The sequence below is a fragment of the Phoca vitulina genome, unplaced genomic scaffold (assembly GCF_004348235.1).
Source record: "Phoca vitulina isolate PV1807 unplaced genomic scaffold, GSC_HSeal_1.0 scaffold10, whole genome shotgun sequence".
NCBI classification, from domain to species: domain Eukaryota; kingdom Metazoa; phylum Chordata; class Mammalia; order Carnivora; family Phocidae; genus Phoca; species Phoca vitulina.
Window position 1 is genome coordinate 2,104,602 of NW_022589713.1, and position 21,545 is coordinate 2,126,146.

General features: G+C 38.7%; 1 protein-coding gene across 1 annotated transcript in view; it reads left to right on the forward strand.

Annotated features, from left to right (window-relative positions):
* VEPH1 (ventricular zone expressed PH domain containing 1) overlaps nucleotides 1–15,663 on the forward strand; it is a 222,112-nt gene extending 206,449 nt beyond the window's left edge. Inside the window, exons 13-14 of the mRNA XM_032408363.1 lie at nucleotides 10,453–10,589; nucleotides 14,984–15,663. Coding sequence (XP_032264254.1) covers nucleotides 10,453–10,589; nucleotides 14,984–15,220 — 374 coding nt within the window. The 3' untranslated portion in view covers nucleotides 15,221–15,663. The remainder of the gene's footprint in view (nucleotides 1–10,452; nucleotides 10,590–14,983) is intronic.
* The last annotated feature ends 5,882 nt before the right edge of the window (nucleotides 15,664–21,545 follow it).

Below are 21,545 nucleotides of genomic sequence, written 5' to 3' on the forward strand. Positions count from 1 at the left end.
AATATATGGTGTATTATTAGTTTCAGATGTAGAGTTCAGTTATTCATCCATTGCATGTAACACCCAGTGCTCATTACATCACGTGCCCTCCTTAACGCCCATCACCCATTTACCCCATCCCCCCACCCACCTCCCCTCCAGCAACCCTCAGTTTATTTCCTAGAGTTAAGAGTCTCTTATACTTTGCCTCCCTCTCTGATTTCGTCTTATTTTTCCCTCCCTTCCCCATGATCCTCTGTTTTGTTTCTTAAATTCCTCTATGAGTAATACTATATGATAATTGTCTTTCTCTGATTGACTTATTTTGCTTAGCATAATACAATCCAGTTCTATCCATGTCATTGTAAATGGTAAGATTTCATTCTTTTTGATGGCTGAGTAATATTCCATTACACACACACACACACACACACACACACACACACACACACCTTCTTTATTCATCTGTTGATGGACATCTTGGCTCTTTCCATAGTTTGCCTATTATGGACATTGCTGCTATAAACATTGGTGTGCAGGTGGCCCTTTGAATCACAACGTTTGTATCCTTTGGGTAAATACCTAGTAGTGCAATAGCTGGGTCATAGGGTAGCTCTATTTTTGACTTCTTGAGGAATCTCCATACTGTTTTTCAGAGTGGCTGTACCAGCTTGCATTCCTACCAACAGTGTAAGAGAGTTCCCCTTTCTCTGCATCCTCACCAACATCTGTTGTTTCCTCACTTAATTTTAGCCATTCTAACTGGTGTGAGGTGGTATCTCATTGTGGTTTTGATTTGTATTTCCCTGATGCCGAGGGATGGTGGTATTTTTTCATGTGTTTGTTAGTCATTTGTATGTCTTCTTTGGAGAAATGTCTGTTCATGTCTTCTGTCCATTTCTTGACTGGATTATTTGTTTTTTAGGTGTTGAGTTGGATAAGTTCTTTATAGATCTTGGGTACTAGCCCTTTATCTGCTAAGACATTTGTAAAAATCTTCTCCCATTCTGTAGGTTGTGGTTTGGTTTTGTCAACTTTTCCTTTGCTGTGCAAAAGCTTTTTATCTTGATGAAGTCCCAAGTTCATTTTTTCTTTTGTTTCCCTTGCCTTTAGAGACATGTCCAGCAAGAAGTTCCTGTGGCCAAGATCAAAAAAGTTGCTACCTCTGCTTTCCTCTAGGATTTTGATGGATTCCTGTCTCACATTTAGGTCTTTCATCCATTTTGAGTTTATCTTTGTGTATGGTGTAAGAAAATGGTCCAGTTTCATTCTTCTGCATGTGGCAGTCCAATTTTCCCAACACCATTTGTTGAAGAGACTGTCTTTTTCCATTGGATATTCTTTCCTGCTTTTTCAAAGATTAGTTGCCCATAGAGTTGAGGGTCCATTTCTGGGTTCTCTCTTCTGTTCTGTTGATCTATGTGTCTGTTTTGTGCCAGTACCATACTGTCTTGATGATTACAGCTTTGTAATAGAGCTTGAAGTCCAGCATTGTGAGGCCCCCAGCTTTGGTTTTCTTTTTAAACATTCCTCTGGCTATTCAGAGTCTTTCCTGGTTCCATAAAATTTTAGGATTATTTGTTCCAGCTCTGTGAAAAATATCAGTATTTTGATAGGGATTGCATTGAATATGTAGATTGCTCTGGGTACCATAGACATTTTAACAATTTTTGCTCTTCCAACCCATGAGCATGGAACGTTTTTCCATTTCTTTGTGTCTTCCTCAATTTCATAAGTGTTCTGTAGTTTTCAGAGTACAGATCCTTTACCTCTTTGGTTAGGCTTATTTCTAGATATCTTATCATTTTTAGTGCACTAGTAAATGGGATTGATTCCTTAATTTCTCTTTCTTCTGTCTCATTGTTAGTGTACAGAAATGCAATTGATTTCTGTGCCTTGATTTTATATCCTGCCACATTGCTGAATTCCCATATGAGATCTAGCAATTTTAAGGTGGAGTCTTTTGGCTTTTCCACATAAAGTATCATGTCATCTGCAAAAAGTGAGAGTTTGACTTCCTCTTTGCCAATTTGAATGCCTTTTATTTCTTTTTGTTGTCTGATTGGTGAGGCTAGGACCTCTAGTACTATGTTGAACAACAGTGGTAAGATTGGGCTCCCTGTCATGTTCCTGACCTAGGGGGAAAGCTCTCAGTTTTTCCCCACTAAGAATGATATTCACTGTGGGCTTTTCATAAATGGCTTTTATGATATTGAGGTATGTTCCCTCTATCCCTACACTGTGGAGAGTTATAATCCAAGGAAGGATGCTGTATTTTATCAAATGCTTTTTCTGCATTAATTGAGAGGATCATATGGTTCTTGTCCTTTCTTTTATTTATGTAGTATATAACATTAATTGTTTTGCAGATGTTGCAAATGCATTCCTTTGCATCCCAGGAATAAATCCCACCTGGTCATGGTGAATAATCCTTTTAATGTATTGTTGGATCCAATTGGCTAGTGTCTTGGTGAGAATTTTTGCATCCATGTTCATCAAAGATATTGGTCTGTAATTCTCCTTTTTGATGGGGCCTTTGTCTGGCCAACACTACCAGTCAGTCTCCCATGTTGTAGCCAGAATGGTCTCTTCAAAACACAACTCTGATGGTGCCACTCCCCTGCATGAAACCTTACAACAGCTTCCCACAGCTCTTAGCTTAAAGACCAGATTCTATAATATGCCCCTCACAGCCTCACATGCAATGGTCTCTCCCATCCTCTGCAGCCTCATCTTGTCCCATATGTCACCTATTCTCTCTCTCCACTCAGGCTAGAAGGATCTTCTTTCAGTTTCCCATACACACCATGCTTCTTCCTGCCACTGGGCTTTTGTATGGAGTGCCCTTTCTCCCCTCCTCATCTAGTTAATAGAGATCTTAGCCTTCCCATTACAGTTCAAATTCACTGCCATGGGGAAGCCTTCTCTGACCTCCCTGCCTAATACTAAGGTCCTCAAAGCCCTTCAGACTTCTTCTCATGACAATTGTTATACCTGCTGTCTTGTGTTTTCATATATGGTTATTTGATTAATGTCTGTTTCCTCTGGTAAATAGTAAATTCTATGAAGGGAACTCTCCTCATCCATCCATCTTCAGCCCTTAGCACACAATGCTCAATAAATATTTACCAAATAAGTGAACACCCAAAGTTTGTATCATCTCAGAAAATTTTTAGTAAAATTTTTCTCAGGCAAATGATGACAAAAAACATATTAATGAATTCACAGTGATTCGTTTTAAGAGACAAAGGTATTCATATGATAACATTTTGAGTGTAATTTTTCTGCCAAATGTATTCTTTGAATAAATAGTATCTTCTTAAATAAGTTCTTTTCAAAAGTAATATGGGAGATCATTTTATTTAACAGAAAGTCACGTATTGTGTGTGTTTGATATTGATATCTCTCTCTATATATATATGAGATTTATATTTTTTTCTTCCAGAATATGCCTTCTTTTGAAGGTATTTATCTTTAACAATCAGGAAGGAATATCTAAGAATTCAAGTATCACAAATGAAATTCATGACAGTCTCAATTATGGGTTTTTCATGCACAGTGCAATGCTTTTAAGACAAAAGTTAGAGAAACCAAAAAAGTACACAGTATAAGGGATTTCTGTATCTGGATGGAAGTCACTATGCAATGTGAATAGTATTTGTAATTGTACGGGGGTTACCATCTACTGTCATAAGAACAAGTAGGATGTCTGGAAGAAAGGGGAGAAACCACAGATGATGTGGAAAACACTCCCAATGCAGCCCAATCCATACTGGATTGGCTTGAAAATGGCAGTCTTGGTGAAGTGTTCACCTCCCTTTTGGGACTCTTTGAATTGCCTGTTACACCTTAACTTCAAAGCCTGAAGTCCTTGAGCCTTAAATGTGTTCCCCATCTCACTCTGAATTCTCTTGTTATTCCTAACACTTTCATGTAGATTTCACTACATTCTTGATTTGAGGGAGGGAGGCAGGTTTTATCCTGGTGCCATTAGGTTATGATATTTATAAAAACCAAATGTTAATCATCACAACAAAAGGATGATGATGATCATCATTTTATGTTGTTGATGATGATGATATCATGATCATGATGATAGTAGCTCTTTATTGATCCCTTACAATATACCAGGCATTTCCTTAAGCAAGGTCACAGTTAACCTTAATGGCACTTTTGTGTGTCTTTATTTGTGGTGGATGAAATCCACTTGGGGGTGTATGGCTTGAACAGCAAAATACAAGCTGAATTTCAGCCTCTACTCACCACCTTGGCTGCCTGCTTCTGTGCAGTGAACAACCTACACAGCCATTCATGGTGGCCCTGTTGTTAAGCATGACTACTCTAGAGAGGATAGAACAGAAGCTCAGTGAAGTAATTTGCATTGGAATAGTCAGTTGTTAAGTAGCAGATTCCGGCTTCTGCTGAGGTCTGGCTCCAGAATCACTGCCCTTGCCCCATAAACTATAGGCCTATACCAGAGAAAGTTTTGGTGTAGCCCCGAGTGGTCTATTATAGTGGTGAGTAAACATGGTATTCAGCACACTATGTTTAAATAAGTTATAAATGGCTAAAGACATATTCAGAATTGCAAGACACTTAAAACAAGATGGAGACCTTCAATCATTGAACTCTGGTGCTCTTGAGATAAAAAGGGGTTGTGTGACTACAGAAATTATTATTTTTCTTTTTTTTTTTTAAAGATTTTATTTATTTGACAGAGAGAGACACAGCGAGAGAGAAAACACAAGCAGAGGGAGTGGGAGAGGGAGAGGCAGGCTTCCCGCCAAGCAGGGAGCCCGATGCGGGGCTCGATCCCAGGACCCTGGGATCATGACCTGAGCCGAAGGCAGACGCTTAATGACTGAGCCACCCAGGTGCCCAGAAATTTTTCATTATGTTCTATTGCAAAGCCTTAGAGTCCACTCTGCACAATGTCTGAGGATCCTTAGGACTGGTCTCTCCTTGACTTTCACACCAACTCTGGCCCTTCAAGTCCCACCAGGCTCCCATCACATAGAATGAGTTAGTTTCTAGAAGGCATTGCACAACCCCTCTCTAAGACTTGGCCTTTTGCCTATGTTTTTTGTTTCCGTTTTTGTTTTTTCAGTGTACCTCTTCTCCCTTCACCTTCCTCACCTCAGAATTCGGCTCAGACACATTTACTCCAGGAAGCTTTGCTGCTTCCCCTGCCCCGTTAAGAAGAGGTGCCTCTCCAGTGTGTTCCAGTCTCCCTTACCTCTGGCTTTCAGTTACAGTTGACCACTAGCGACAAAGGCAGAAGATCAGAGGGAGGGAGCAGAGTGAGGTTGGATTATTTATTCCCAGCTTCCCCTCTGCTTGGTCACTGCAGGTTGACTGTGTCCTATGCCCAAGGCCACAGCTCCTGTCAGTCAGTGTTCTCCATACAGGTTTCCCTCTGAGTCCTAACTGTTCTCTCCGCTCTCTTCTTCAGGCAGAGGCATGTTATGCCTTCCCATGGTTCCTGGCCCCAGAGTACTATGGTGCTTTTTCTACACCTTGCTCACATCTGTGTAAATAGTCCCTTTATTAACTCCCCTCAATTACCCAGCTTGAGGTGTCCTCTGTTTCCTGCTGAGACTCTCTGTGATACATAACTGATCCCATCTGGGGCCCAGGGGGGCTTCATGCCTGTGCTGGCTGGACCTTCACAGGCTCTAGGCTCCTGCTTAGTCCTTAAGAAAAGCAAAGTCCTTTCTAATGAGTCTTCAAAAGGACCTTCAATTAACGTCCAATATGACCTCACCATGACAGTTTGTTACCCAATCTCTTTCCTGGATCTTACACCTAGAAAATCTTGCATTGCCTTCACACCCTCAGCCCTCCACCCATGGCTTTGTCCCAGAACAACTGCTTTATGAAGTTGCTTCTAAGTTCATGGATCCTTCCAGATTCTTACACATCCCTCTTGTACCTCTGCCCTTTTCTGCCCTCTTCCTAAATACCCTTTTTCCTTCCCTAGCACAAGCCCAGCTCCCATGTCACCTCCTCCTAGCCAGAAGTAGAATTTCCTTTCTTTGAGTGTCGTGGTGCTTGGCTTTTCCTTCTCCAGTGGCACTTGCCAAACTCCACATTGAACTGTATAATTTGTAAAATGCTTGACCTCACCTACAAGATGATAAATCCAAGTTCCCTCTGTACTGAGCATTGTAACCCCCTCAGATCCAAACACAGTGCCTTACAGCTTATCTGTGCTCAAAAGTACATGTGGGATGGCTGGATGGTTGACAGATGAACAGATGACTATTCTTTATTGCTTTGCTCTTCCTGCCATGGGGCTCCTCAGCTTTAAGGTCTTTGTCTGGTATTTCTTCACTCTTATTCACCAACTGCATGCTGAGTAAGATTAATACCTTCAAAATTCATTTTTTAGCAACATAAATATCTTCAACCCTTGGTGCACACAAGAAATACAATTAATGTATAAACATTTGTATTGACACTCAGAAAGACTTTTAAGTTGGTAAACACAGTAACAGTTTGGGCTCCAATTGCTTGAGAGAATTCAGTTTAATATTCCATAGCTTTTCAGCCAACTGACAATTGAAGAGAAGAACAGATCCAGGTTGGTAGAGATGTCTTAGCCAAATTGTGGCACTTTAAATGAACTAATGCATTAATTGGTAAATGAGAAAATATTTATTTATCTTGCATGTGTTACGTGCTAACAAGATAGTTTCAGACACATGATCGTTCTCTCAGTCTCATTCCACATGTTATTTTTCAAATAGATTATGATCATACCTAGAAAAAATTAGTTCCCTGTTTTGATCATGAAGACAGGGTTATCATGAGAATTATTGCTTACAAGGATATGATATGGGCAATAGAACCTTTTAAAATGAAACATGGCCTCTCATGCATATGCTAGATATAATTGCAAAAAAAATTAAGAGATGGGATAGTAAGTGGAAAAATTTTAAGTCTCTTTGTTTTTTGCCTTTGAAACTATTTTTAAACTAATCCTACAGCTACAAATAGCCTGGCTTTTACAAAATTATCTAAAGCCGACTCTGATGACTAAATTGGGTCCTCACATGCAGCTACTTTAAAGTTCTGCTAACATTTCCTTCCTACAACCCTTTCCATGGACTTTTTCCCTGGGATAATTTTGGCTGAGCTATACAGTGATAAGCCTCTGCTTAGCAGCATTTCTCGACAGTCCTTCAACCTTTTGTGCTCCAGTAAGCCTGTCATTTTGTCTTGAGTCTTTCATGGTCATTATGGTCATATGGTCATTATGTAAGTCTGTGGGTATGATATCCTATCCACTCTGTGTCTCAAGTAATTCCTTCAGCTATTTTGCCAAGTTCTCCTTGCAAACTTTTGTCACATACTCTTCAAGTACAACATTTGTAAAGTCTTTTTTTTTTTTTTAAGAGAGAGAGAGAGCAGGTGAGCATGTGGGCAAGTGGGGGAGGGGCTGAGGGAAAGGGAGAGAGAGAATCTTAAGCAGGCTCCATGTTCAGTGCTTGGAGCCCAATGTGGGGCTGGATCTCACAACCCTGAGATCATGACCTGAGCCGAAATCAAGTCGGATGCTTAATCAACTGAGCCACCCAGGCACCCAAGTGCAACATTTGGATCTGCCTTGAGGAGAAATACTTGAAGCTAATTCCTTATGTCAGATCCAGAAAGATCCATGGGCTTAAATATTACCTAAATCAACCATGATTTCTAATCAGCTCAGGTATCATGACTATTTCAAATGCCTCTTTGAGTAAATATAGAAGACTGAGACTAGAAAAATGTACTGTTATGAAGCCATTACATTAAATCATCTTACCATTAAAACCATGGCAAGAAAGCAATGTGATTACAAACTATGAAGTAAAGTCTAATAAAAGCAGAGGATGGAGGGGGCCATAGTGCTTACTTACCTAGTATCTTCACATAAGTTTCTTAATTTTGACTTTTGATCTCATCATCTTTGTAAATCAGGTGGGATCTTGCTGATCAGAAAACTATAGTTGAAAGGATTCAAATCTAACTCTTCTGAATTCTTATTAAAAAAATCCTTGACCATCATAATTAGATTAGCAATTTTTTCTCATTTGGAAGCATAGGAAATGGATGTTTTAGGAAAGATTTTAATGTAAGTCTCAGCCTGGGTCTTTCATTATTTGTTTGTTTAGAGTTTGTTTTCTTTTTATCTTGGATCTCCCTTTGGACTTTCTGTTCCTCCTCTCAGACAGACTGCTGCCCCCTTCGTGACTCAAGAGCACGCTGTTAGTAAACACTGAACCCATGGTCCAGGCCACTGTGAGGCTATTCTGGCTCTCTAGGACATACAGCCCAGGAAAGACCTAGCATCTGTCCTAAGTGCTTTATCCGAGGTAACTGTGGAGTGTAGAGGCCGCGCAAAGGAAGCGAGCATCATGTTTATGAGACAATTAAATTTTCAAAGAGCATTACAGTCTTTAATACTCTAAATCAGATGATTCCTAAGTAAAGCAAAGCAAAGCACTGAAATCATTTTCTTTTCTTTTTTTTTTAAAGATTTTATTTATTTATTTGAGAGAGAGAGAGAGAGAGCACGAGTGAGAGGCAGCGGGAGAAGCAGACTCCCCACTGAGCAGGGAGCCTGATGCAGCACTCCATCCCAGGACCCTGAGATCATGACCTGAGCCGAAGGCAGACACTTAACTGACTGAGCCACCCAGGCGCCCCTGAAATCATTTTCTTGAAATTGATAGTCAATACTTCTTGAGTTCCTGGTTTCCCTATGCTCTGCTGGGCACGATACTAGCTGCCATGAAGATTCTCCAAAGATGGGAGACACTTCTCAACACTAAAGTCTCAGATCAAAGATACCTTCAAATGTCCAAGCTCTTTCCTGACCACCTATGTGAGTGTGCACCAACCTCCAGGTCCCTCCCTACTTCAGTTTTTTCATAGCTCTGTCACTATCTAATAATATATTTGATAGTATTTTCAGTTTTTAGCTTTAATTTGGGGCTGACAATAGAAGATTCAATTGAATAGACATTAAATGGGGGTGGGGGGGAGGGAGGCCAAAGTAGCCTTAGTAGAATTTTGTTTATGAAAACTGTACATTTCACTGGAGGGCACATACTGCATGGAGCACTGGGTGTTATATGCAAACAATGAATCATGGATCACTACATCAAAAACTAATGATGTACTATATGGTGACTAACAACATAATGAAATAAAATTAAATTTAAAAAAAAGAAAACTATACATTTCATACATTTCATCATTCTTATCCTGAAAATGCTGTCAAGGTGGAGAAATCCTCTTTGTCTAAAGTAGTTATTTGACCTATATTAGAAAAGAGAAGTGGTAGGATAGGAAGAATAGGTTGTGTTTATATGGTCAAAGAGGCACTGTCTAAATTTCCAAATGATGGAACACATTTCATTACTTCCAAAGTGCTATGAAAATTGAACATAATATATGTAAGTAAATATTGTCATAATCCCCAGAAATCAGATGCTTACCTATGAATTTGGAGAGTAAATCTTAGGTAGTTGACAAAATGAATGAAATTCTTTAGTTCAACATTATAACTTCTGACTTTTGACATTGTAACACATCTTCTAATTCTATGATTATGTGTAATCATACACACTCTACTTCACTGCAAAATTAACCTTTTCACTCAAAAAATACTTACAGATTCCCTGTATTTGCCAGGCACCATATTAGTTGCCTGGTGATACATCGGTGAACAAAGCAAAGGCCCTCATGGAGCTTTCAGTTCAATGGGAAAGACAGACATGAATCAGATAAACACCAATAACTATCTACCAATGATGCTTGATGTAAAAGAAATATGCCAGATGCTATGAGAACATATGGCAAGTGAAGCCACTCTGGTCAGAGTTTGGGGAAGTTCTCCCAAAAGAAGCAACATTTGAGTTGACTCATGGAATGATTAGTTGCTGATTGGGCAGAGATGGGCATATGCAGAATGGAGAAGGAGTATGTGTGTTCCAGAGTGGAAATAACCATGTCCAAAAGAGTTGGGCTTGCCTTTGCAATGTTGTGTCTTCAGGAAAAATACATCTTTGGGGGCACTCCTTTGACTTTTGCTGCCAAATAGTTAAATACACTTGGTTTGTGATTAGTCATAAAGCTGTGCTTCTAAGCAGTTCATCTGTACAGACTATCATGAAACAAAAGAGTTAAGAAGCACAGAAAGCTGGGTATCTGGATACGCCTTAAAAACTGCTAACCAGATCCTCTTTTTGTGAACTATATTCCTTTTGAAAATCTCAGTGAGGGCTTTCAACAGGTTCCCATTATCATATCTAAATTGTGCATTCCTTTAGGGACAAAGGGGGAAAGGTTAACCAAATTCATAATTTATTAGCACACTTTCCAAATATGCCTACTGGGTTCTCATTCATTGTACAATTCTGACTTTTGATTGCTTGCCAAATAAATAATGGGAAATAAATGGTTTGATCATTCTCTTACCTTCAACAGTTGTAAATCAAGATGGCCAGCCTCTCATAGAAGGAAAACTTAAAGAGAAGCAAGTCAGATGGAAGTTCATCAAAAGGTGGAAAACTCGTTATTTTACACTGGCTGGAAATCAACTTCTGTTTCAAAAAGGAAAGTCTGTAAGTTTCCCCCTTGTCTTTTACACTTGTATTTTTAAGGTCTTGACCTACATTAACCAGGTAGGCATTTTGTCCTGAGTTAAAACGCCAATAATTTGTCCTTTTCCATTAATAATTTCACAGTGTCATTTTTTTTTTTTTGCATATGTCCCTTGGACTGTCTATTCTGTTCAGTCCTATGTTAGTTGGTTTACTGTCTCTCTTCAGTTTATTACAGGAGATCTTTTTTAAGTTGACTTAAGTTTAGAAGATGAACTGCCAAAGGACTACCCAGTGAGCTTGATTTGAACCATGTGCCTTTTGTTCCCTTATAGATCACCTACATAAATTAATAGCTTATGATATTGACCCTGACTTCCTTTATAACTAAAGGTTATATTTGGAGGCAGGGACCCAGGGAAGAGAGACAGCAGGCTGGGAGAAAGAAAAAAGCTGATTTATTTTAAGTACTTTTCATAGTCAACTAAGTTCAGTGCTGGTTAGGGAAAACCACTATCATCTTGCAGTCATTTAATAGTCAGTTAAATAGAACAGGATTCTAAAAGAATTAATAAATATTCATTTAATGTAATTTTCAATCTGAACTAGGATGCTCAGTAAATATCTGTACTCTGAAATTTCAGTGAGAAACTTCTGAAATAGCATTTTATTCCAATCAGCAATGCAAAGTTATTCCTTTCTTCTCAAGTCAGTTTTATTTATCATTAAATTCTATTCATTCAGGATCAGGGAGAAAGCAATCTTGACCTACCTCTTGGATATTTTGAATATAATAATAATAGCTTATCACATGCCACCCTGGATTGCCTTAAAGAATCCTCAAAACGGTCCTTTGAGGTCAGCACTATTGTTCTTGTCATGTTACATATGGGTAAATCTGGGGTGCCTTTCCCTCCCTCTCTCCTTCCCTGCCAGCAGATGGAAGCATATTCCTCCGGGCTGGGTGATCCCGGTGGCCTTCTGCACAGTGCACAGGCCCTGAGAGCTGGTGTCTTTCCCAGGATGGGCAGGCACCAGGTTAGGTCTGACAGAAAGAAAGCCTTGTGGAATCTGACTTGAGTGGGAAGTGGGGGCACTTTCGGTCTTTATCTCGCCTGCCAGGCAAGCCAGGGAGAGCAAGACCCTGGCCTTTGGATTTCTGTCTTGTCCCACTCTTACAGGTATTATTTGAGCCCCAGAATCAGAGTGATGGGGAAATATGTGCATATGTACACATGGTCATCCATCCACTCCTGTGGAAAGACGCCCAGAGAACACGCATACAACACCCTGCTGATGCCTTTACACCCACTGTGCCCCACTCATGGACTTTGGGACCCAGGGTCTGTCAGTCATTACCAGGATATCAAAGACATCTGGGAAATACAAAGGAACTAAAGGTTCTGACAAGTCTTGCAGGAAAGAGCCCACTTAATTTTGTTTAACTACTATATCTCAAACTTGTTCCACCATATGGTACTTTTACATCATGTAACATCAGACCCTCCCCACTCCCTTCCCCTTGTGAGAGAGAGAGAGACAGAGACAGAGAGAGAGAGACTTTGATTGGCTTGACCAAAGTTAGAGCCAGTAAGGCAAAAAGGGATAAAACTGGAGTCGGGCACAGGCAGTGTGCTATCAAAGCTTGTTGTTAAATGAGTGTACTGTCCTGCTTCCCGGGAATACTGAAAATACAGACCAGTGGCAAACCAAACTGTGTTTGAATTAATTAACGAAAGATTTTAAATTATTTAAAAATTATGAGTCACTGAAAACATATGCACTATATCTTTGGAGTGCTCATTATAAAATGTATTTGAACTTTTTACTCAACAGGAATAAAGTATGGTATATCCGAATTATGACAAATTTTGACGAACGCTTGTTTAATTAATAAAACGTCATGTTAACTTTTTGAATGAAGAAAAAAAACCCTAAGCTCATGCTACTTTCTTCATCTGCGTGTATTATTAAATATACAGATGGACTTTTCTGTGGCTGAAAATCTTTTTGAAAGGGAAGCATAATGGTTATTCAGACAGTTATTGGACTCAATTCAGACAGTTATTGGAGGTTTAAAGAAACTTTCCTTAGCATAGCTCCACACTGAAGTATTTTTAAAGTGTTTAAAATGACCATCTGAATTTCCTGTTTTTATTAAAGAAATCAGAAGTTAAGATGCAATGATTTCTCAGATCCCTTGAGACAGAGCAGAGTTAGTGCATAAGAATATTTTTCTTGAGCTCAAATAATGACCTTTATACTTCTTGATTCAGAGCTTTTTAATAAAGCTTAGAGTAAGCTATTTTATAATTGGCTAACTTGTTTGATATCTTTATAGGGAAATAATGGTTTGACATTTCAGAGATCTGACAGAACATGTGGCTCAAATATTGAGAAATATATAATGTACTATAAGGACCACAGCAAATTCCCTCTCATCCCCAGGGACGCAGTGACCTAGCAGGGGTCATCAGTCCAGCTGAAGCTTCAACCCCTTTCTTGTAAATGAGAAAAATGTGCATTTTTAATAAGGACTGAAAGACTATGGTGTTATTTTTTTACTTTCGCATTCGTAAGGTCTTGATCTCTACCAACCAGCTAGGCAATGGTGCCCTTTGACTTCCTGTCCACCTCTCCTGGGTAATTCACTGTCCCTCTTTAGAGAACTATGGTAACTTTTTGTTTTCTTGATCAGTTCCTCCATGTATCAATTTCTGTTCTATAGACTAATTCAAAGAAATACAATCTTATTACTGTCAGATATTTACCATAAACCAAATTAAGCTAGCAAATTATTATCTTGTGCAGGTGTCTTCAAACTTTATTCTGTCTATTCCCTAAAAGAATTTTGAAAATCTGTATAATACCTTTGCAGCATTTTAAGTTTATCATAAGTTTAAACAGTCCACAAACTGTAATTTCTGTTGAATTGAAAATATTATCATTTTAAAATAAGAAGTTCACACCTCTCCTTTAAGTATAACCATTGGAATAAGATACCGTAGCAATTTGACATCTAACACCATCCATTAAAGAAATACATAAATTAGTTCATCTTTATTTTTTTTACTATGTTCAGTTAGCCAGCACGTAGTACATCATTAGTGTTTGATGTAGTGTTCAGTGATTCATTAGCTGCATATAACACCCAGTGCTCATCACAACACATGCCCTACTTAATACCCATCACAATGTTTACATGGTATCATTTTTCTTTGAAATCATATTGTTTTCTACCAGTCCCACAGCATTTTATCCTGATCACCCAATCATTTTTTACTGCAATAAAACTATGTATATAAATTGAAATTTAATTATTTTAATATTTTGTGACTATCAGTCTCTAAATGTTAGATACTTTATTATTATATTTTTAAAATTATATCATTTATGAAAAGTCATAAGTATAACACCAAATGTAATAAATAGTTACTAAACACTAAAAAGTGAAATGCTATTGGAAATGCGTCTCTTAATGAAATAGCTGGGGAGTGAGTATGTTGCTTTGTTTGAAGGACACTTCCCTAGCATCAATATTTTGAGTTGCTTTTTTCGTTTGTTTGATCCTCCTGAGATTTTTCCAAGTTGGATGATACACCATGTAACTTCAGGATGAGTGAAAAGGGTGCCTTTCCATTGCAGAGCGAAAGAAGAGTGGGTTGTGTAGGGGAGATGGAAAAGGAGAGTTGGCAAGACCCTCAAGCACAGGCACATCCTCCAGTAGACAAAAGAATTCAGGGATGTTAAAGAAATTGCTGTAAAGAAGTATTTGATCTTTTGAAACTATTCATACTAGCCCATTGGGATGACCCTCATGTTGCAGTGGTGATCTGTAAGCCTCTGTTTTGATGCCAGAAAAATGTAGATCATTAAGTATTCTTTCACTTAATGTTTGTAGACAAATCATACTTCCAAAGCTCCATTGTGTTTCAAAAACAGTTTGATCTGCTTAAACATTAGGATGCTGTTTACTCAACTAATTCATCTTTCTCAGAGATAACACAAAGGAAAATTCAATTTCATGCTTCCCAAATTATTTCAGATCCTGAGTTAATAGTACTCCAATTGTACTATTGCATTTTGCTCTATTGATACAGTGTTGATATCAATCGAACATGACATGAAATCAAAGAAATATTAATTAAACATTTTCCCAAATCCCACCGAATAATAATTTCTTATAAATTGGCCATCTTGTGCCAACTTAATATACTGTAACATAGGGCCAATTGCTCACTCCTTCCATTGTTCTAATGAATGACTCACTGAGGCCTTAGCATTCAAAATAACAAAAGTTATGAACCATATGCAGTGAAAAGATTCTGATCCTCTTGGAAAATTCTCCAGTTGCCAGAGATCTTTTCGTGCTCTGGGAGCCAGCTCATGTTCTCTCCTTCCCATATGCATTTCAGAAAGATGATCCTGATGACTCTCCAATAGAACTCAGCAAAGTACAGAGTGTGAAAGTTGTGGCCAGAAAACGCAGGGACCGCTCCCTCCCTCGAGCTTTTGAAATCTTCACAGACAATAAAACCTATGTTTTCAAGGCCAAGGATGAGAAGAATGCAGAAGAGTGGCTCCAGTGCATCAATGTGGCAGTTGCCCAAGCAAAAGAGAGGGAAAGTAGAGAAGTAACCACATATCTGTAGGGATTTGCAAGCTGACCTCACACTGACTGTATACAATGGGCATTGCATTATCATTGCCAATGTCAAGAAAAAGAGATAAATTCACCAAGTCACGTTGTGTTTTTCTAAGTACCAGTGGAACTGTTTTCCCTAAGAAGCAGGACCTAAAAGTGGCAAGATTTTTATGCATTTCATATTCAAATGGCACCTGCGTTAACTCCAGAACATCTGTGTGATGCATACAGGAAAAGGAGCTACAGAAGGTATGGGGCAGAAAGGGGAGAGTGAAGGATCTAGGAACCTCTGTAGATATGCCATTGTACGTTGTAAGAACACAACTTTACAAGATACCTGAAATACCTATCCTGAGGAAAGATTAAGCACTTCTGATGAAAACCACAGTCTGCCAAAAGTATTAGAAGAAAAAAAAAAAGCCCTATTGGGAAAAGTCAAAAGTATTGACCCTGAGGGAAAACATATAACTGACTTACATAGACATACAACTGTCTTTTTTCTCTCTAATGCAAATGAGGCGAACACATGGTAAAATGGTCCTCAAGTGAAGACAGTTATATAATTAAATGTCTGTCTTTCAGAACAACTTCTCTGATTATTCCATTTAGGTTCATATAATATGATCTAAAGTGTAGGTTCTTGGATATATCTCCTGCCTAAGGCAGTAAGTGTAAGCTAGGATAAACATAGAAACCATTTTCACCATCTTCAAAATATGGGCCATTTCCATTAAACTTTGAGATGTTAAAGTTCTATACCTTTCTTCTTTATATTCAATCTTTTAATATCTCAAAATTACATTTAATGGATTTTCCCATAACTCATATTTTTTAAAAAAAATAAGCTGTGGCAGGCAGAATTACAGAATGATTCCCAATGGCCTACACCCGGACCCTCCCCTTGAGTGTGGTGGGACTTATAATTTGCTTCTAACTAATAGAATATGGCAGAAAGAATAGGATAGTCTCTTCCATGATTATGTTACATTACATGGCAAAGGTGAAGAGATTTCTGTTCTTAATCAGGTGACTTTGAGCAAGTCAAAATGATATGACCCTGGGTGGGCCTGACCTCATCAGATAAGCCCTTTAAAAAAGAGTGAACAAGTCAGAGACTCTCTCTTCCACTGGCCTTGAATAAGTAAGCTGCCACGAGTTCTATAGCTTCAAGGGAATGAATTTTGCCAACAACCAGCGAGCTTGGAAGAGGATCCCAGCCCCAGCCATCACCTTGATTGCACCTTTGTGAAACCCTGGGCAGAGGACCCAGCTAAGCTGTGCTTGGACTTCTGACCGAGGGGAACTTTGAGATAATAAATACATGCTGTTTAAAGCTGCCACATGTGTGAAAATTTGTTCCATAGCAATAGATAATACAAACACTAACTTGGTATAAATATAAAGGGTCATTTTTTCCTTTAAAATTTATTGACCATATAGTCTAGTATAGAAACCTGGAAAAAAATCTAAGTAGTCAATATTCTTTTTTTTTTTAAGATTTTATTTATTTATTTGACAGAGAGTGAGACAGCGAGAGAGGGAACACAAGCAGGGGGAGTGGGAGAGGGAGAAGCAGGCTTCCCGCTGAGCAGGGAGCCCGATGTGGGGCTCGATCCGAGGACCCTGGGATCATGACCTGAGCTGAAGGCAGATGCTTAACGACTGAGCCACCCAAGAGCCCAGTAGCCAGTATTCTTAATTCTACCTTGACTCTACTGCCAACTCACTAGGATAGGAAATATATAAGAGGCCAAGTTTGAGGAGAGAAACAATTGAATTTTAACGTGTAAAGTTTGAGGGTATTGTGAGTAACAAAATTTATTACAAGTTGGAAACAGTTCTGAAGATCAAGATTTTGCCTCACTGGATGTATAGATGGTCACTAAAGATATGGAACTAGCTGAAGTTAGGGAGAAGAAGACAAAAGAACAAATAAGGGCTTCCTTGGGATACCCAACATTTAAACAATGGGCCGCTAGATTGGCTGGTCAGTGTTCAGAGATGTTATAGACCAGGGGAAACAATGTCACAAACACCAAAAATAAGGTTTAGGAAGAAGGGAGAGATTAACAACGTAAAACCCTAGAGTAATCACTTAAGATAAAGAATGACTTTTGCAGTTAGGAAGCAATTTGTATCATTGGTAGGAACAATTTCATCAGAATGATGAAGTAAAAGTCAAGTTTCAGTGGGTTGAAGAATCAAAAGGAGGTTAGGAGTTTAAAGCAATAATTGGACAATATTTTCAAAAAATTGGGGCTAAGATACAGAAAATGTTTTGTTTGTTTTAAAGATGTATTAGACTTAAGGGGGAAGAGTCTAACATACAGAAAGGAAGAAGAAAAATAACTTTGCTTGAGCAAAGTTTCTAGAAGTGATGGAAAAGGATTAAAATTCATGCCACAGCAATTTATGGAACATCTAGCAAGTAACAGGTCCCATGTTTGGCCTGGAGATACAAAAATAAAAGACCCAGCTCCTCCCCTCAAAGAGTTTACAGGGTACTGGAGGAGACAATCATGTGCAACAAAGATTGAAATGCTAAGAGGCAAGTGCCTGGATAGAGGTTTGCCCAGGGGCCTGTGGAAATGCAGGAGAAGGCACCACTGTCATTGACTTGGAACTCAAAGCATGGGCTCCCTCACTGTTTCTCAGAGCTCTTAGAGAAGGCACTTGTCCTAAAGAACTAAGTAAAAGGGTCGTGGGCGGATGAGAAGATGGCCAGTCGAGGGAACTGTGCTGCAAAAGCACAGGCAGGAAAGGGAACAAAACCTGGTCCATTTGCAAAACAGCAAGTCCTTATGTAGGATTGGAACATAAAGGGGCTGTTGAGGAATGGTGCAGAATGATGCCGGAGAGGCTTACAGGGCCACGGCATAAAGGGCTTGGTTCTATGCTAAGGATCTTGAACTCTTTTCTTAAGATGATGAAGCACCTTTAAAGGTCTTAAGATTTGCATTTAGAGAAATAATTTTGATAGTGGTATAGAGAATGGATTGTATGGATGTAAAAAATCATATCAGGGAGATCATTTGGGAGGTTCTTGGAAGTGGTGAGGTCTACTAGTAGCAGAGGAGATAGAAGGGAATGGAAATGCAGGAAAAACATTGAATTAGTAAAACAGATTGGACACTGGTGGATTGGATGGAGCCTAGGTATAGGAATGGGAAGGAAAGTGTCTCTGATGATCCCTGCGTGCATTCTTGCAAAGCTTGATGCATGATGGTAGCATTTACTGAGAAAGAAAATTCTAAAGCAACAGTTTAAGAGGTGAGCCAAATGGTAAACTCAATTTCAGTGTATACACTTAGAGTATAGATTGGTGATTCATCTTGGACTAGAGAGACATCTCCTTCTATGAAGTCAGGCAGGAAAAGGCAAGAATAGGTACAGTTGTAAATGAGTCTTTAAATATTATTTTGAAATCTAGCAGCCCATTCTTAAGAGTCACTTGAGTAACCCTAGCTGTTAATTAGAAAAAACTGGTAACAGACAAATAGAATATTAAATGACACTGCATTAGTTATTAATCATTTAAATGCCAACAATGTGCTGAAATCTTTCATAGCAGAGAGATTACAGTAAAACTCAACCTGGTTGTATACCAATTCTGTTTTCACTGAATGCTTGTCCTAAGAAAGAAGAGAATGGCCCTACTAGCTCAATTTGGAAGAAATGAATTATTTTTGTTACTTGTTACAAAGTCCTTGTGATTCAATTAACTGGATGCCTCTAGTTTAGAATGCCACTCTCAGAGCCTTTGAACCAAATCTAAAAAGAAATAAATGTATGAAGTGTGAATAATGACTTTTCTGGTTTCATTCCCCGTGGTAGTAGTCATTCCAAATGCAAGCAAATTCTCCTGGGTTTAGAATCACACAAGAATCTCAGACTCGTCAGCTTCCCCCTGACATTTCTGGCACTTCCATCCCTGTTGCCAGCTAGCTTACCACAGACTGGCCTTTCCCAAGAGGACTGCAGTTCCTGATCCTGATCTAAGAAGAAACTGCTTTTCTAAACATGTTTAAACCTTTAAAAATGTTGGGATGAATACAATTATAATCATGGTTAGAAATTCAAGTGGTTTTCATTTTTATTTTATTTTGGTTCTTTTTTCCCCTCTCAGAGAGCCGTGGAAACAAACTTTTATATGTGAGACTCTCATCTGGTTATTTCTTGAGAACCTGGAGTTTGGTAAAAATAAATGTTCAGTACTTTTCTAACAGGAGTTTTCTGGAAAATCCTTGGCTGTTGATGTTGAGAGACATATATTGGGTTATCTTCAATCCACCTACTTTCTGTCGGCACTTTTGGGCCTATTATTGTAACTTTATTCTCAGGCATAAATAAAGAAGACCCAGTTGAAAAACTACCTTTGAGGGATTTATCTTTAAATTTAAAGGTAAATTTACATTTACAAATTGCCTTTAGGAAACCATTGCAAGATGAGGTAAGAGAATATGTGAGAGGAATTCATGGTACATTGCAGAAAAGTCAACGCCAACAGTACCCTAGTCAAGATTTTAAATCCTAGGCTTAAAAGCCCAAGCCAGGATTCCCAGTCCCAAAATCTAAGCTTTTAGATGAAAAACCAAGAAAAACCCAAAATGTCATCTTGTTCCAGAATAGCTCAAGTTTATAGGCTTCTTGAGACCATTCTTCCCCAAAGGTACTTCTGAAAGACAGAGGAGTTGGAAAATTGGGATGATTACTACCAAGGCAGTGAAGGTTAGAGAAGGTGGCACAGGCTCTGGTCATGAGCACATGAGGATTCAAGTCCTATCTCTACCAAAACTAAATGAGCCACCTGAGTAAATGACTCATCTTTTATCTCTAAGTTGGGGATAATGATGTTGATGGAGCAGAATTGGTGTGAGGCTTAAATGTCAAGTAAAAGCATCCAGCAGAGAATCTTTAATTGAATAGGTACTTGATGGCACACCATTTCTTACCCAACACCAAAGGAGGAAAAAATCCTACAAATGAAATTATGATGCCATGTCTTAATAATAGTCTAATCAGTGGTGTTTTACTTCCAAATGTCTTTTATCTATTCTGAGAGTTTGGGCAGTTTCTTCTGACTTTGGGTACCTTGAGTGATGTGTGATAGGTAATTCTTTTGTATCTATTTCAGCAACAAAATGAAACCCAGCCTTCTCTACATGTTGATATCTTCCTTCATTAGGTAAAACATTTAGTGGCTGCTTTGCAAGTCATATGGACCTGCGGTCATTCCTCCAGTGATGGCTCTTTGGTTCCCAAATGTCACATTTCATCCCACTCTTTCTTTGCTTCTCTGTGTACATGGTAACTTTTTGTCTCAAAGTCCAATCATATTATAGTTTTTAAGACATACTAAAGAGTAATTAACACATATAGTGTCGACCATACAGGTAACTCAGTTGAAGTGACAACACGAAGAACTGGGACCCAGTTTGAGTGACACTTGGTCACAGTCATTCCTAGTGGATGACAACTGCCAAACACCACTGATTATAAGACAACTCCCAGTTTCAGAACTGAAAATATGGGAGAAAAAAAAATGTAAGTAAATAAGCAAAAGTAAGTATTAATTTAAGAGTTCTACATGGATTTGTTTCATAGTAATCAAAACTGTATGCAAATGTTTTTGTGAACAATACAGCATATTGCATATGTAAGAAATTTTAAAATATTTTAAAATGGTTAAAATGTGCCCAATGTATCCATTCTCAAAGGTATGGGATCAGCCATTTCTGTGAATGCTTACCTTCTGTATTACCAGGGTTCTTCAGAGAAATAGAACCAACAGGATATATAAAGATAGATATGTAAGAGGAGATTTATTATAGGAATTGTCTTGTGTGGTTACAGAGGGTGAGAAGTCCACAATCTGCCATCTGCAAGCTGGTGACCCAGGAAAGCCAGTGGTGTAATTCAGTCCAAGTTGAAAGGCCTGGGAACCAGGGAGGTACTGGTGTTAGTCCTAGAGTCTGAAATCCCAAGAACCAGGAGGTCTGATGTCCAAAGGCAGAAGAAGATGGACATCCCAGCTCAAGAAGAGAGAAAGAATCCATGATGCCCACCCACATTGGTGAGGCTGGATCTCTTTACTCAGTCTAATGATTCAAAATGCTAATCTCTTCCAGAAACATCCACACAGACACACCCAGAAATAATATTTTACCAGCTATCTGGGCATCCCTTAGGCCAGTCAAGTTGACACATAAAATTAACCATCACATACTCTCTTTTGATGGAAATAAAGATGGTTAATATCCGCACACAAGCCATGTTCCCGATGCCTCTATTTCTGCCTTCCTGTGTTCTCCTTTATCCAAATTCTCTTTTTT